Source organism: Nuphar pumila, chromosome 11 (assembly GCF_984573655.1).
Source record: "Nuphar pumila chromosome 11, dmNupPumi1.hap1.1, whole genome shotgun sequence".
In the NCBI taxonomy this organism is placed as follows: Eukaryota; Viridiplantae; Streptophyta; class Magnoliopsida; order Nymphaeales; family Nymphaeaceae; genus Nuphar; species Nuphar pumila.
In genome coordinates, this window is record NC_143259.1 from 9,239,503 (window position 1) to 9,257,169 (window position 17,667).

General features: G+C 37.0%; 2 protein-coding genes across 2 annotated transcripts in view; both read left to right on the forward strand.

The window, feature by feature from the left end:
* The first annotated feature begins 7,372 nt into the window (after window positions 1-7,372).
* Window positions 7,373-17,667, forward strand: part of LOC149821866 (uncharacterized) — a 36,709-nt gene continuing 26,414 nt past the window's right edge. The window contains exons 1-3 of the mRNA XM_089981081.1: window positions 7,373-7,790; window positions 15,344-15,393; window positions 15,531-15,669. Coding sequence (XP_089837207.1) covers window positions 7,595-7,790; window positions 15,344-15,393; window positions 15,531-15,669 — 385 coding nt within the window. The 5' untranslated portion in view covers window positions 7,373-7,594. The remainder of the gene's footprint in view (window positions 7,791-15,343; window positions 15,394-15,530; window positions 15,670-17,667) is intronic.
* LOC149821867 (uncharacterized) lies at window positions 10,230-10,991 on the forward strand. The gene is made up of 2 exons (XM_089980784.1): window positions 10,230-10,731; window positions 10,840-10,991. Exons 1-2 carry the CDS (start codon window positions 10,230-10,232, stop codon window positions 10,989-10,991), a joined length of 654 nt encoding a protein of 217 aa, XP_089836910.1.

The following is a 17,667-nucleotide window of genomic DNA, read 5'->3' on the forward strand; positions in this document are numbered from 1 at the left end:
ACTAAGTTTACAGACATAATGATGATGACTCCTATCCTCAAATTCTTGTGGTTGAGACATGTATACTTCTTCTTGAAGGATACCATGAAGGAATGAATTATTAACATCTAATTGATGGATTGGCCATCCTGAACTAACCACAATTGATAAAACCATTATCACAAACGGAGGTTTAAGACCAAACTAAAGGTTTCAAAGTAATCAATACCTTCCTACTTACTATATCCTTTTGCAACAAGTTGGGCTTTGAACGTAGCAATTGTTCTATCAACATGCCTTTTGATTTTGTAGATCTACTTGCAACCAACTAAATTGGTGCCCTTTTCTGGAGGAACACAGAGTCCAAGTTTAATTTTGATGTAGGTTTCTAACCTCTTCTTCTATAGCCTGACACCACCTAGGATCAATACTAACATGGTCAAAGTCATAGGGCTTATTTTTTTCTTGGTTGATTTTACTTTGGTTCCAAAGAAAAGTCTGGGTTACAGGGTTCCATATTGGAACCTGATAACCATATGATGAGTTCTAGATGGAGTGTGTTTAAAAAGAGATCTACTATGACATTCAATCCAAAAAAAGAGGAAGGTAAAATGTTTTCACTAGATCTCTCTTCTAAGAGAAGTTTTGTAGGAGAAGAGGTTCCTGACTCTGAATTAGGTTTTAATGGGGATATCTCAAGCGTGGATGGTTCATTTGATGACACCTTTGGAATAAACGCTCTATTTGAAGGGTTACAAGGTTAACCCATATTCTATTGGAATAGGCATCTGTATGAGGTTAATTGGTTCCCTATAATTAATGGTTTCAAAAGGCACTTGCTGGACGATTTAGAATTTTGATTCAAGATCCAGTTGGTAACCTCTTTTGACATGAGGGGTTCTTTGCTCTCAGCATATATAAAGTATCCCTCATAAAAAACCACGTCTATAAACAAAAGTTTTTTGAGTCATTGGGTCGTAACATATTTATAGTTGGTTCCATAACCCAAGAAGATACAAAGTTTGGATTTGGGTTTAAGTTTAGATTTGATGTATGTGAAAAGGTATGGATAACATGTACATAAATTTTTTTAAGGTGTTTATAACCAAGAAAACAATTGAATAACATTTCATAGGGTGATTTCTGACCCAAGGTTGTTGCAGAGGGTAACCAGTTGATAAGATAAATGATGGTTCTAAAAGCATCAATCCAGAATTTTTGACCAAGACCGACATAAAATAGTAGGGCCAGACCGGACTCTACGACATGTCTATACTTCCTCTCAATGACTCTATTTTGTTGAGGGGTGTGAGAACACGAGAGCCACCTTTTAGTGCCACAACTATTTAGAAAATTGGTAAAATTGTCACTAACAAATTCATCCCCACCATCTTTGTGAAATATTTTGATTTCTTTTTCAAGTTGTTTTTCCACAATATTCTTGAAATTTATAAAGCATCGAAAAACATCTGATTTTCTGCTAAAAGAAAATAATGAAGAAAATTTTGAGAACTCATTAACAAGTAACGTATAATGTTTGAAACTTTCTCAAGATGAAGTAGAAGTTGCCCCCCACAAGTCAATGTGAATAAGCTCCAACAAAGCTTGAAAAAAATATTCAACTTTATCAAAAAGCAATTTATGATTCTTAATGACTGCATAGGAAGAGCATAGTTTCATATTGTTATTGTTCATAAAAAAATTGATCCAATTTTTTCAAGATTTTTCAAAACTTGAAAACCAGGATGGCCTAAACAACAATGCCAAATTTTATCAAAAAACTGAAACTGATTTGCACCTATTCTAGCAAAACAAACTGTAGGGGATAAAGCCTCTTGATCATATTGTTCGGGTGGCCATGAATATAGTCCTTTAACCGGTCCTCTTAGGAGAGTAGTGTTGCTCCTTGGTTCCTTTGTACAAAACCCGTTAACATCAAAATGAAATTATCTTTTGCAAATATAGATATTGACAAGAGATCCCTCTTGATAGAGGGAACAAGAAGCACATCTCTTAATTTAAAGCTTTTATTTTCATAAGACAAAGAAAGATTATATGTATTCGTAATAGCTAGTTGTGTATCACTTCTATCCATCACACCATCAGAACCATGATACTCTGTTTTATTTGCATACCTTGATCTTGGGCATTAACATGGTGTGAAGCTCTTGTACCTGGGTACCTAATCAAGCATGTTGTTGAGTGCCATAACAACAAAGGCTTTTGAGATGTCACAACAGGTGCGGGCTGGGTAATTACGATGACCACAACACTGACAAATAATTTGTCTTTTTCTCTAATTTTGAGGGGGATGTGTGGAGCCAAACAAACCACCCTGATTATTGAAATTTTAAAATTCTCAAAGGATCAACTAACCCCCCTAAATCAGCCTCTACCTCTTTCAAAAGGTCTTCCCAGTAGAAGAGATTTCTCCTTGTAGAGGTTGATTGTTTATTATTTGTAACCTCTTTTCTTGGTTGATTAACATTTCATAAATATCCATAAATAAAGAAACACCATCTCGAATGGTAACCATGGTGACAAAACTCTTATAGTCCCTCGAGAGCCCGTTCAAAGTGTAATGAACAAGGTTCTTATCAGAGATAGGTTTACATATGACACATAAAAAATCAGAAAGAAAATTTATGTGATCGAGATATTTTACCATGCTCTTATCTTCTTTCTTGATGTCCTAGAGTTCCTTTTGGAAGGAATTTTATGTGATCAAGATACTTTACCATGCTCTTATCTTCTTTCTTGATGTCCTAGAGTTCCTTCTTTAATTGAAGAATAAATACACTAGATTGAGATGAATATGTCCGTTCTAACATAGTCCACGCCTCGTGATCAATAGAGATCCAAATAATTTGGCCTAACACAAGTTTAATAATAGTGACATAGATCCAACTTAAAGCAAGTTGATCCGCTCTTCCATATCAAATACTCAAGATTGATTTTATATCATTCGCTTCTTGAATAAATTGGCTTGGTACAGGGAATGATCCATCAGTATATTTGAACCGATCTTGAAAAAACATAACAACTTCAATTTGAGACTTTCATAACAGATAATTGTGTCCGTCAAGCTTAGTAGACACCAAGAATGAAAAACATTCCACCAAATGGAGGGATTTGGCATGAAAGATGCAACAATGGATCATGTTGGCAAAGAGTTGGATGCCATGAGGAACAAACTAAACGTCCAAAGGAATCTACACACATTGGCACACGTAGCAAGGCAACTTGGTTTTGATATCATAAAAATGATAGACTCACACGATAAAGGAAGTCTGAACTCATAATGAACACAACAATTTTTGCGTGGTTCTGTCAATGTGACCTACATCCGCGAGTTCCTCTCTTTCTCTAGATGATCACAAGAGAGAGGTTTTCTTCCTTATTATAAGAGGTTACACGTTTTAGAGTCTTTTTACAATGTGACTTATCTTCAAATACACGGATATCCAAGACTCTACAATGTTCATTTGGATTGCATAGATAGTATTGAAACAATTTAGGGTCCTCTCCAAACGGTTGCACCAATTGAAGAGTTCTGTGCAGTTGTAACTCATCAGGATAATAATCAACAACAGCTACCTGATGTGGCGTCTCATTTGGTTGACTTCTATGAGGATCAACCTCTACCAGATGTGCATGACCGAGAGTCCTACGAGAATCGTTATTCTTAACAATATTGACCATGTTGAATCCATTCATGAGGTCTGATTGGGTCAAACATAACCCACATATCATTTCCAGTTCATTCGGACTGTTAGGTCTGCATTACTGTATATGGTAACAATATAGGTATTATATATAGCCAATATATTGCGATATATCAGTATTTGTTTTGGAACCTATAAATTTCTCAACAAACAACCAAAAAAATAGGTGTCACAATAAGTTTTGAACAAAAACTATGATATTTTCCTTTGTTTTCCAGATTTTGTCTTCCAAAATGATGTGAGTTTAGGAAGAAATTTTGAAGGTATTCATTTTGAGAATGTTCATGATTCCTCAATTTTTTGACATTTTATCACCCTTTTTTGTAGAAGATAATTATTTTCCATTTTTTTGTTACCTTTTTGTTATTTGTTCTTTATTTTTCCTTTCATTTTGTGGGTTTTCCATAGTTGGAGGAGTAGTATTCTCAATTTTGTGCAAATCTTTATAGGTTGCACTCTATTTACCCATTTTCTTTTTAAATTTTCTTCTGCGCAATTCCTTTTTGTTTAAGCTAAGATTTCTTTAATTCAAGGTATAACTTAAGTTTTCCTTTGTGCATCCAATATTTCAGTGGTTTTTATTTTTTATTTTTGTTTCACTTGAACATTTGCTGCAGTAAAAAATGCCTTATGAAAGACATTTGCAGTTTTTTTTATCTTCATCTAAGTGCTCATGAGTTTACACATACACATTCTTCATTTGCATTTTTTTTCTTAAGATAAACTGATGGTTATAGTTAAGGGTGTCAACACGTCAGGTTTGGTTAGGACTCAGGTAGAGCCAGACCCAGGCCTGATTTGAGATGATGGTACTGGGTCTGGATCTGAGTCCAATCGGAGAAATTCCTGTCTAAAGGTAAAGGAAGAGCCAGGGTCTGGTTTGAAATTTCACAAAACATACCCGGCTTCATCTATTAATTGGACACTTCGGGTTCAACCCAGATTCTAAACGTACATTCTCATTTATTACCAAACCCTGACCCTATAGAGTTTGGTACAGGTCAGGTCCGGGGCAAACCCGACCCATTGATACCCCTAGTTATAGTTAATGAAATTAATTTCTACCTCAAATTTACTGATTTTTGTGTATATTTTAATGGTAACTGGGTTATCGGTAAATTCATGGCATATAGGCTATATATAACCGATATATACGGGTGGCAAACAATAACTTGTGACCATGATTCTATACTATGATACCATACAGTGGTGCACACTCTTGTTTGCATAAATCTAGCGACCAAATGGTAAATCTAACCTTACAGATATACTTATCAAGGTTTATTTATTATATTAGAATGTTTTATTATATCCAATACATCATAAGATTCTATTTGTTAGAAGATGAAAAATCGATGGTTCACAAGGGTGATTTAAAAAATGGTACATGACATTATATTTGAATCAACTTTAACACATGAAAATAATAAAATAGAACGTGCTAAGCTAGCATGATCCAACTCTTAGATTTTGCTTTTGAATCTAAGAGTGTACCATCATAGAAGTGAAGTGAGAGTGTTTGATAGGTATACACACGTTAGGGTTCACATTTACGTGTACTTTGGTCGACAGCATCTCCCCTACTGAACATCATGGACTTGATGGAACACTGTGCTCAAAGATTCACTAACACATAGCAAGCCCAACAATGAAAACTTGATTACAAGCTCTTTCTTGTTTTCTTTCCCTTGAAAAATTTAGACTGTACTGTTATTCATGTGCCACGACTCGTAGAATCAGAAAAATTTAGACTGTACTGTTATTAATGCATATATGTTTTTGATATTTACATGAAAAAAACCGCTGGCAGAATCAGAAACCTAATCACGCGGTCTTTGCATGCCGTACTTATGGTCATTATTTTGACAACTTAAAACTCAACCGACCATTTTTTTTTGCTCATAATTCATGAAAATAAGGTGTTATAAGAAAACGTGATATTTAGGTTAACTTTAACACATATAAATAATAAATAGAATATGCCAAACATGAACCAACAGTTATATTTTTCATTTTGAGCTTGGATCTATGTAAATCAAATGTGTGCCACCATATAATACCACCATAGAATTGTCGTTATATATATATATATATATATATATATATATATATATATGGTACTAACCACCGAGGTGGTATCCCATATGGTAAGTGTGGCATGAAGGCCCATGTTGGAATTCCTATGACACATGGAGCTTAAAATATGTCTGCCTATCCCCAGCTTGTCTATCAAATATATATATATATATATATATATATATATATATATATATATATATATATGGTATGAAGTATAGAATGCCTTATATACTTTTCCAATTTCTTTTTAGCTTTTGTAGATGGAGTTTGGTTAGTTGGAAATGGGTTTTGAATTGTGTGATTGTGACGCAAGGGCTCTAAAAATCAATGGTTACCAAAACCTTATGACATAAAAAGCATGAATTTACATCTCTAAAACACAATCTAAGGCATGATCCATAGCAATGGAACCATGTTGAACGCATTTATGTCATTAAATTGAGTTCATACAGGTCGCACCTATGATTTTCAGCTAACTTCATTAGTACCAAACATTTATCACAAATAAATAAGTAAATAAATATATATTAGGTCTTTTATGAAACCTTTTTCTTTTTTTGGTTAGACCAAGTAAAAACCCCTTGTCACCAAGCGCAAAATTTTGGAGGTCCCCTTCCCGCTGAGGAGTACACTCATCTTTGACCTTGTAGTGGGTTTGGAAGTTGTGACATCCCGTCAACTTGGTGACGCTCCTGTCGAAACTTATCTTATAGGCATCCGGTCAATAATAAGATATTGCTAGTTTCAACCCGTTGATACCATGTGTACATATGCACCAAAGACTTGTATGTATATTTACTGATCACAACTCAATTAAGTCGATGGACCTAATGGGTCAGCTGTGAGCCAAACATTTGACAATGAGCCAGTCCCAACCAGGCTTAGGCCTGACCCATCAAAGATTGATAGCCCGGGTTGATGAGTGGGCTAGCCCGTCAAATTACGGTCCAGGTCAGTGGGTTGTCCACCCCTATCATCTAATCGTCAAAAACCAACCCCATAGCAATCACCAACCAAATGCACAATTCTCTGACCAAATAGGGGGCTCCGCTTCTTTGGTAGGAGCAGTTAGTGCACGTTACCTTGTGTTGGAAAGTTGCAAGTTCAAATCGCAATGGTATAGTTGTGTAACTGGTAGGGGGTCATAGTGACAAACATTTTTCAAAAAACTTATGATAAATTGAAATTTTTTCACAAATCTCGCATTTTTTGGCAAAATCTTGGAAATAAAAAAATAAATGGAAAATTATAAAACATGTTTTTTGATAAAACAATATTAATAAATATTATTTAAAAAAAAATACACAATTTTTTTTACGATAAATAGCTGTTTAAAACATAAATATTGCATTTAAATCATGGTATTTATATTTTTTCATAAATCTCAAGATATTTTGAAAATCTCATGAGAAATTACCGTTTTAAACTTTCAGGCAATTTCTCGCAATATTATTGCAAGATTTTCATAAATCTCGATATTTGTTACTTGGGTAGGGGTCTGCCTAACCCCCCAGCTTGACGTGGTTCCCGGCAACTAGACCCTGGATAAGCTCCTTGTTGACCAAAACCTGGCTCTGTTTTGCTGCTTTGGTGCCGCACAGTTGCTTCCGTACTTCTGCATCATCTTCTCTCTCTCCCGAGGTTTTCCTACTCGTCACCAACATCGTCTCTCTCAAATCCCAATTGGGACATTCATATCCTTTGCTGTTTCCGCAGTCTCATGGCTGCCATAGGAAGCCACCACTCATTGTGACGATCACCGCCCAATCGGGGAGAGAAGAAATCCGAGCCACCCATCTGAGGAAAAAACCATGACCGATGGGCGGCTCCCTTGCTTAGCCAGCCACGGGCCTCACCACCACCATCCATTCCCCTGGAGGATACACTTCTCTTACAAGAACGCTACCGTTCTCGTCTGCTCCTTCAACATCGTGATCGCCATCCTCTTGCTTCAAGCCTTCTTCGGATCGTCCAATCGAAGATTCGCGGTGAGTCGGAGCAGTTGGGGTAAGTTGGTGCCGATTTGAGGACGATGGTGTTTTTGATTTCGGTCTGTTTTCTTTTCCTTTCTATTTGATGGGTTCTTCGATTGCTCTGTTAGGTTTTGCTTAAATTGGTGAATTAGTTAAGTAATTAACACCATGTTACGAGTACTTTAGCTCTATTTGAATAAATTGGAAGTATTGATGTTTAAGGTTGGAATGAATGATGATTATGACTGCTTTTAACTGTGAATCCTATGTTTAAGGGTTGTTTTTTTAATGAGCTTGTTCACGAGAGGCATAAAGATTAGTGAGAGGTTCTAAGTTCTAAGTTCTAAGTTCAATGATCATTCGTTTCTTTGTGTGAATCTTGTTTTGTTTTATCTGTTTCTACTGTTCTTTGCGTGGGGATATTAGTTGATATCGGAAGGAGTTTCTGTAGTGATTAGGATTGAATATATCTTGGTTGTATAAAACTTTTGGAGATGGTTGCGTTTATATGGATAATTAGGAGGACCTGAATCTGGTGGGAGGTATTTATGGTATATCATGAGAAGACTCAATTACTTTTCTCCAGTTCCCATACTGCGGATGATTGTCACAGCAGACACGAATGGAAGAGCAATAAGCTGAAATACTTTTGGTTATGTAGTTAACAACCAAGAAGCCTTTGTTTTATATATGAAAGTATATAGAACAGTGTCAAGTAGGGAGTCTCAAGGAAGCTTTAAAACTGCGTATGCTTTCTTAGAAGGAGAGGGGGCTGCTGTCTATGTGTTGATACTGATCTCCTTTCTGATTTACTTGATCCTTTTTGGACACAGTTTTGGTGTCAAAACCCAGGAGCATTTGTGTAACGACCCGATCCGGGGCCTCTCAAGTCCGGGCTCGTGGACGTTAGTTTTCAGAGGGAAATTACTCAATAATCTAAAAAGCAACTCAAGATCTTGCCAATTTTATTTATTCAATACTTGAAGGTCCATACATTCATTTTTATAATAATTATTCAATGCATGAGCAAATTAACAGAGTAAAAGCAAACCATACTTCTGATATGGCAGAGTCACACTAAGTCCCGTGAGCGATGACAACAATCCCTGAACCTACAATTGCAACCAAAAGAAGGGGGTAAGTATACAACCCAATAAGATTTCATTTACAAATAGACACGACTGTTGCAACTGTAATGAGCTCTAAGCTCCTAGTTTTAGTTTAGTTTACTATTTTACACACATGTTATTTATAAGTTTTACCTCATTTTTCACCGTATCTCTATTATCATTCTCAAAATACATCTTTTAATTTAATTGGCTATTCCGGACATAGTCTCCTCAGGCGTATTAACCCATGTAGACAACTCAGAGTCTACGATGTTGGCCAGGCATATGAACCACTCACAACAACGTAGTTCAAACCGGCCCAGACAACGGACACAGGTGTTACAGCTGCTCGTCGGGAGTGAAGGAGCTCAATCGGTAGCTAGTCGAAGAGCCAGGGTGGCTATACCTGCCCCTAAGGTATCTCAGGGTATGTTTGATGCGTCGTTCCCAACGTGATTCAGACGAAAATCTCGCTGAGAACGGCGATTTTCAACAAACGTTGGACGTGGCAGACGACGTTCCCTGCGTCCGCCACGTCCTTATACATATGATCTTTTCGTTCCACCCTCCCCCCTGTTACAAAAGTAACAGGGACGAGGGGAACAAATTTTTTTCGACGGGCTCGCCTCTCTCGCCCGACGCTCTCTCCCTGTGACTTGCTGGTGAGGCTTCTTCGACTACGCTTGCCCATCGAGCTAATGGCATTCTTTGCTCTTGCCCCATCGGGAGGCTTCTTCGACTACACTTGCGGAATCTTCAATCGAATCCCGTACCACAATCTCTTCATTTACAAGACAATGATCAGAGGAGCTGTAAGGTGTGATCATCCCTATGAAGCCATTCGCATGTACAGAGCCATGAGAGATGAAGGCGTTCTGCCAAACAACTTCACCTTTCCCTTCATTCTCGGTGCCTGCGAGTGTCTGTCGGCGACCCTCGCCTGAAAATCGATCAGGTCAAAGCGAAACTAGGGTTTTGGCTATTGCTTTTGGGGCGAGATTTCTTCTTCTGATCGCAAGCAGAACTAGGATTTTGACTACTATTTTTGGGACGAGATTCCTTCTTCTGATAGCAAGTGAAACTATGGTTTCTTGGATTTTGGGGTTTTGAGTTGGGTGGCTAGTTTTTAAACAAAAATTTGGTGAATTGGGGATTTGGGGTTTCGTGGTTGCTAGTGTGTTTTGTCATTTTGAGACATTTGTTGTTTGACTTCTCATATGAATTGAGTATTTCCTGTATTGAGGTAGTTCTTGTTCTAAATATTTCATTTTGGTCTGTTTTTGGTCTTGAGCTCTTAATTTTGTTGCCCAACTCTCCTCCAAGACATCTATGCAAAGTTTTGTCTCACCTCCAACCTTGATTCGATGGTCTCCAATCGAGTTATCAATGGAGGTGGAAGAAATTTGATCTTCAACGATAAACTTCAACTTAATGTCCAGAATATCGATATGTCACTGAAATGCAAAATTTGGATGTTAAGCAAAGAAAAAAAATTCTTGGAAGATCAATTGCTTGGGTTTGTATTGGTTCCAATTTCTGCGGTTGTTGCTGCAAATGGTGGACTAAGTCAGGAGTTCTCACTCTCTTCAATAGACCTCTTCCATTCTCCAGCAGGTTTTGTCCAGTTATCGCTTGCTTACAGTGGGCATTCACCTGATGTCATGGTGACTACCACATCTAGCACGACTCTAGTTTCTGTTACAACAGATGAGAGGTTGCTTGATTCAGAAACCAACAATTCTGTTTCAAGTGATTACAGTAAGATGAAATTTCCAGATCTGCAAGTTTCTAACGAGAATGACCACATGGTTTCTGAGTATTTTGTTATGGCACACAATAATTTGGATTTGGAGAGCTCAGAGCTCTGTGAGATTTGCCAATTTGAGCAATGAGAATCATGTTGACTCTCATATTGACAGCCATGAGATGCAGAAAAAAGCAGTGAAGTTAGCGACATGAGGAACAATTCTGCAGTTGGGTTGCCCAAGAATACCTTGGTTCAATCTGTGATCAATATAAACCTTGATCCAGAACAATCAATCGTGCAGCAACAGATAGTTGATATGTACATGAAGAGTATGCAAGAATTCAGTTTGAGATTCGTGGTGCTTTTCTGTTACTTGTGAAAACTTAAGCAGTTAAGAATAAATTAAATAAGCCCAAATTTGATGACAAACATGGTGCTTGAATCACAATCACTATTATGCTGTTCATCGGGATCATCCTTATCCTGCTATTCATGAAGTGCTTTGACCATTTTTAAGGCCAAACTAGCTTGAGGAAATATTGATACTGGGAAGAAGTAATCTTGGAAAGACTGCTATTACAGGATCACAGTTCATCTACTAGTCTGAGGAAAATTTGATTTGGCCACTGTTATATCACAATATTATTAGCCAAAAGATTTCCTGAGAATTTGAAAATTTTGATTTTCTTGGAGAAATCACGATTCTTTTTAAATAGTAGAAAGATCAAATTTGAAAAGGTTGTAAGCTTTTTTTTTTGTCTATTGGCCTGATTAGCCCTATTTCATCCTCAATCGGCCTGATTCAAGCTGAATTGACCTTCTTTATTTTTTCTACACTTTTTTGTCTATTGATTCTGTTCAGAAACCAATTTAAACATTGGTTTATAGCAAAATGGATCTATCCTTCTATGCTACTATGGTATATGGCAAAGTAGTTTATGAAGTTTAAGGCTTTGAGATAGATGACGAGACTCTCAGTTTGGATCACCAACCATCAATGGGCTTTAACATGAACAGATACTGCTTGGGCAAACCTTTTGTTCTCATTTTTTTTGCATATTCTGATAAGGTTGGCTGCCCCAACAATAAAATTGCCATTATCTTTGAGTCTGACATCATTTTCTTGGAGTTTTTGGGAACAAAAAATTGTTGCACCCTTGAATATTGACTTAAATAATGAGTCACATCTTTTTTTATATTGATTGAGCCTTAACTTTTGCTTTGTGCCTAATCCCTGACTGTCAATACCAAGTCTAGCGTGTTAAGCTCAAGGCATGAAGTGGATCGATTTTGCCCAACCCATGGATCACCTATTTTGCTTATCAAATCCCAATCTGATTGTTAAGCGGATCATGCTTGCTTTAGTGAATCTCAAGTAATCAAATTCGGATTCAATCGGATATCTAACCCAAACTCAATCCATTGCATACCAAATCTTACCCATAAGTTTTTGTATGTTTTGGTATGTAAATCCAATTCAAGATCCATATTCGGGTCAAAAATCCATATTCAAGGTAAAAATCCATGATTTTAGACATCCGGGCTAAAATCCACAATAAACTTGTTAAAATATGTAAACAAGTAGATAGATCGGGTCATATGTTCCAAAACGAAGTAATCTGACCCAACATCCATGATTTTAGACATACATTTTCATATGTTTCAGTATTTTAATCCAATTCGAGATCCATATTTGGATCAAAAATCCATATTCAAGGCAAAAAATCATGGTTTTAGACAATTTCCTAATTGAATCTATATTTGGGCTAAAAATCCATAATAAACTTGTTAAAACATGTAAAATAGTCTACGGATCGGGTCATACGATCCAAAATAAAGTAATCTGACCTATTATCCATTATTGTCCAAGTTGTTCGCACATCCTCATCAAACAACAAACATTTGGGACATAGCATTTGAGTACGGTCCAAACAAACATTGGACTTGGTACAATTGTTACAGAACGAACAAAACCAATATTTTGTTCCGTCTTTTTTGTTCATTTCGTCCAACCCTGGACAAGCCATCAAACATACCCTCAAGGAGCTATACCTGCCTTCAAATTGTCTCAAAGCAATGTTTTTAACCCCTAAGGGTCACTTAGGAACGTTTGAGATATTTCTAAGTTACTCACGAGACACACACTTCAACATTGCTTTAGACCATGCCTCCTAGTAGAGTTCCCCATCATGTTCTGAGTGGTCATCCTATACACAATTTTATCTCACTATTCACATCTTGAAGTCAGTGCGTTATACAATCATCAATGTATATCCACTAACTACTTTTTAACACATGTTCACATGTTTGAACTGTTAAGGATGACAAGCCACCACAAATTAATTCACGACACTTATAATGCCTCTCTCAAAGCATAAGCGTGACATTCCCCAATGTAATACCTACCCTGAGACTTTTAAACTCTACCCTCAATTTCCACATAACACATCAATCTCATACATGCAATCATGTCATGCCACATTTATTTCATAACTCAGAAAATATGTATGATCAGGTTTAAGCATCACACTTGAACTTTATAGATTCTTAAGCATGGAAAACAATATCTATTCACAATAAACAAAACTAGCATACTTGAAGCATTTGAAATCATATTGAAGAATGCCTAAACTAGGTAGCATGTGTTTTAATCAACTAAGGAGGAATTTGCAAATGTTTACTTACCTGAAATGCTTAATTCTACTTCCTAAAATATATCCTTAGCTTTACGCAAGTTTTGAACTGAAATCAATGAATACCTTGTATTATTATTTACAGTCTCATCTTAAAATGACCAAAATACCCTTAGACTAAAATATCTAAACTCTAATTTCATTCTTTAAGAGTTTGTCATCACATTCCCTACTAATGAATTCTACTCAAGTAGTAGACTTCATGGATTCAATAATCACCTGAATCTTACTTCGGGGTACCAAGTTATGTCGTGTTTATCATTTAGGCATACTAAGGGCAAAATGGTCTTTTTTTCTTTCGACCAATCATAATGACCTCTATGTCATCTTGGTGCTATGTCACTTTAAGATTCGCATACAAATTTCAATTTGGACCTTGGATTTGATATGTCTGATCCAAACCTGCTTGTGATGGTTTGTCATAAGCATAGCGTCCGTGCTGGACATTCTTGGATTTTGGACTAACTCCATTAAGTCCACTTATTTTCAGATCCATTTGGGTATCCGCGATCCAATTTGCGTTTTGCATCTAACTTGGATCTGGTGCGTATTGAAAAAATCGAGGTCTTTACTATCTCAAATTTTCCACTGCACTTGCCCACTCATGTGCACCCACATTTATATATTCACATACATATATATATATATATTTATATATATATCAAAATCTAATTTCGATTTGACCCATATCGAGGCCCGACTTGGTCTAGACCGAGTCGGTCTACCCTTAATATCATTCAGGCTCGATCTGTCTGTATCGAGTTATCAAGAAAACAGACCCCGACCCGGTCTGCTTTGGCCAAAAAGACCTGAACCGGTCCTAACAGACCGAGTCAGTCTGTCACGGTATACAGACCCGACTCGGTCTGTCAGAGCACTTAGACCTTGGCTCGGTTTGCGCTGATTTGGCTTGGTCCGGGTCATGCCCAAACCGAGCAGTATGGCCAACTCGGTCTGCAGAAAACGCAGACCGAGTCTGCCCTGCACTATTTCTGCAACAGTTCCGGCAACACCATTGTTGCCGAACTGCTGCAGTTTCTGCAGATGGGCGGTGCCGTTGGTGATCGTTGATTGCCTGCAACTGCCGTCCTCTTTTTTTTTTTTCGGAGCCTGCAGCGATGAGGGCAGCGACCGGACCTCCTGCTTTCTCGCGGCAGGCGGTCCTCCCCTCCCAGTTTTCGTCACCAACGGGTGGCAATAGCAGAGGGAAAACCCCTCTGTTGCTCCCTTTCTTCTACTGCCGGGCAAGGACATGGTTCTCTCTGTCCTTGTTTTGCTGCAACTCGCCGACAATCGTGAGGTTGCTGGCGACCTCTATATTAAAACAACGAGAGGGAGAGGGGGCTTACCTGTCGGCGACCGACAGTGGGTCCTCTTCTGCTTCTCTCTTCTCGCTCCCTCTCTGTTCCTCTGGTGTTTGAGTAGGGAAAGGGGAGGAGGCCCACCCATGGCTTTTATAGCCATGGAGGGTCGGTTACCCCCCCCCCCCCCTCCTTCTCGTATTAATTGGGGGAACCCCCTCTTCCTCTCCCACGATCTGATTCGTGGGAGAGGAAGGGGCAGCGGTTCCCCCTCCTCCCGTAACCCCCCCACGACGGGGGGTGCGTTACAATTTGTTTGATATGTTGCAAGATTTTCTCTACTGTTACTTCTCACCCATGAAATGCCATTGCTTATTTTAGAGGTGTTTCATGATTTCTGTATTTTCATCTCCCCCCTATTACTATAACTTGATGGCCTTTTCTTTCTTAATTTTTTAATCTGAAAGCGTATCTTATCATGTAGATGTTACTTATATGGAGGATGCACTTCTGTTGATGTGTCATGTGTGGCTATCCTTATCTTGATCCTTGTTAATTGGTTAAACAAGATACTCTTGCTATAGTTGGCCTCTTGCTTTTCTCTTTTGAGTTGTATCGTTCTTTTTTGCTACATATATACTCAGCATTATTTAACTCTGCATAAGTAGCATGTCTCTCTGAACCCCTTGACTTCCAAATGTTTAGTAATGAGTTGCTAAATGCTGCACACATGACAGAGTCTGAAGCAGTACGTCGTGCTATGGAGCCCTTGGAACTAATCAAGAGGGTAAGTGTGCCAGTATTGAGATAATGCTTTGGGCCACTTATTCTTTTACTGCTTCAATTGTTGGATGTAACTTTTTCCATGGTTATTATGCTCATTTCCAAATTTTCAATGCCTGCTATGTTTGTTCTTTTGTTCAGCTGAAGGAAATCCGAGAAGAAGTTTATACCGAGCCAGAGATTTCAGTACAAAGTAGCGGGCAAAAACAGAGCGCTGCAAGTGACCTTTCAAAAAGGCTAAAGGACTTTCAAACATTGAATGATGCAAACAGTAAAAAAGGTAGTGTTGTCTAAGCATTTTTTATGGTTTCTGGTTTTATATTATCTTCCCTCTGTCTGTTGTTTAATTTAAAGATTCATACAAATTTATTATCAAATACTTTTTCTGTCTAAAAACAAAATGAAAGCAAAAATAAAGAGAATTCTTTTGTAAGCATTTGAGAATTGAGAGACTTGATCAAGATCAAATTGGAGGGAGTGTATATAAACCGTGTACCTAGGACATAAAGGAAGAAGGTAGATCCAAGAGAAGTTGTAGGCCAATTAGTGCTGCTGTTTATTATGATTGATAAATGAGAAGAAAAATTGGGTTCAAATTAGATGGCTGGACAGGTGGTTCACACTTACCATAACTAAGGGGTCCGGTTGAAATCCCATTGATATCATCTCCCAGGAAAAAGTAGATGAGAAAAACAAAGAACATTATTGTTGTATGCGAAATCTTTTCATCCTACAAATTAGTGCAAATGTGTTCATGCCCCTCTATCTATATAGGGTCCTAATAACCCAACAGCTATTCCATCTCTGTCCATTGAACCCATAGTCATAGATATTGGCGATATTTTCAAAATGTCGCGGGTAAATTTCCCAAATGATAATGTAGGTAAAATATCACGATATTTTGAAAATATCGCCAATTTGATAATATTGTGATATTATCACGAGAATATCACGATATTCTTATGATATTATTGTCACAAAATAGCACGGATCCCAGTGCACTCCAAAAAGAGCTTCAAGACTTGAAACATAATGCATTTGTACAAGACCATAACAACAAAGGTGAAGCATATTGAATATGAATGAATATCTTCAAAAATAAAATACAAAAAGGAAATTACATAAATTCCTTACTACATAACTCTCAAAACACACGAAAAATACCTAATACTACCCATCACTCTCTCACTCTACAAAAACACTCACCCACCCATATATAGGCAAAAGAGGAGAGGATAGGGAGATTAAAGGAGAGAGAGGCCCTCTAGTCGTTGGAAGCTAGTCCAACAGCTAGACATAGTCAACCTTGGTTGACTATGGTCCAATCCTATTCAACCTAGGTTGACTAAATATATAATATATATATCATTGTATATATATATTATATATGTAAATAAATATTATATATATATGAAGATATATATTATATATATTAATATATGTACATATGTATATACATATAAAAGTACATTCATCTTAACAATTATCATGATATTATCAATTAGTTTTACTGTTTTTATTTATGTTTTACATTTTTAATATGGTTTTCTTCTTTTTTTTTATAGTTTTTACTTATATTATTTATGTGTTTTTTTCTAAACATGATACTTTCTTACTTATTTTTGTTATTTTTATATTTTTAAGCCCTAATATTTTTTTGAGATTTTCCCAATATTTATCACCAAACCTATAATATTGCAAGAAATAGCTTCGCCCGATACCAATATTTGTGACTATGATTGAACCAGATTTGAGCAATCCTCCTTTTGTTGGATTATCATTAATGTAAACACTAAAAGCTATTATTTTGTAGGGGAATTTAGACCAAGATTCTGATAATCTCAGATTTTCAATAACTCTTCAAATATTCCTTGCTGAAAATATCCCTGATCCAACTAATAATGAGTAGGAGCAAGTAAATCGATAAGAGTAATCTGTGCATGTGCGTGTATGTGCACATTGGTGCTTGTGAACTGTGTTCCAATATCCACTGGCTGAGTTACGAGTTCACTCTAGGGTGATAGACAGGCACAACAACCATGGTATTGGTTTGAATCCAAATCAAGAGATTCTCCTAAGAAAACACAAAAACCCGTGGTTAAGTGTCTGTTATTGGGATCACCTCCACAGTCTGCATCAATATAAACAATTTAATCTAAAGAAGATGAAACAAACAGAAAGCGACTTCGAGAAAGAGAAGTCTTAATATATCTAATAATACACAAAATTGCTCCCATGTGAACAAAAGTGAGAGCATGCTGAAATTGACTAGTTGTGT

What these genes read in the sequence shown, in the direction of transcription:
- LOC149821867 (XM_089980784.1), top strand. Translation starts at nt 10,230, where the DNA reads ATGGTCTCCAATCGAGTTATCAATGGAGGTGGAAGAAATTTGATCTTC. An exon ending in TTTGGAGAGCTCAGAGCTCT is followed by an intron (nt 10,732 to 10,839) that starts GTGAGATTTGCC and finishes ACAATTCTGCAG; the next exon opens with TTGGGTTGCCCAAGAATACC.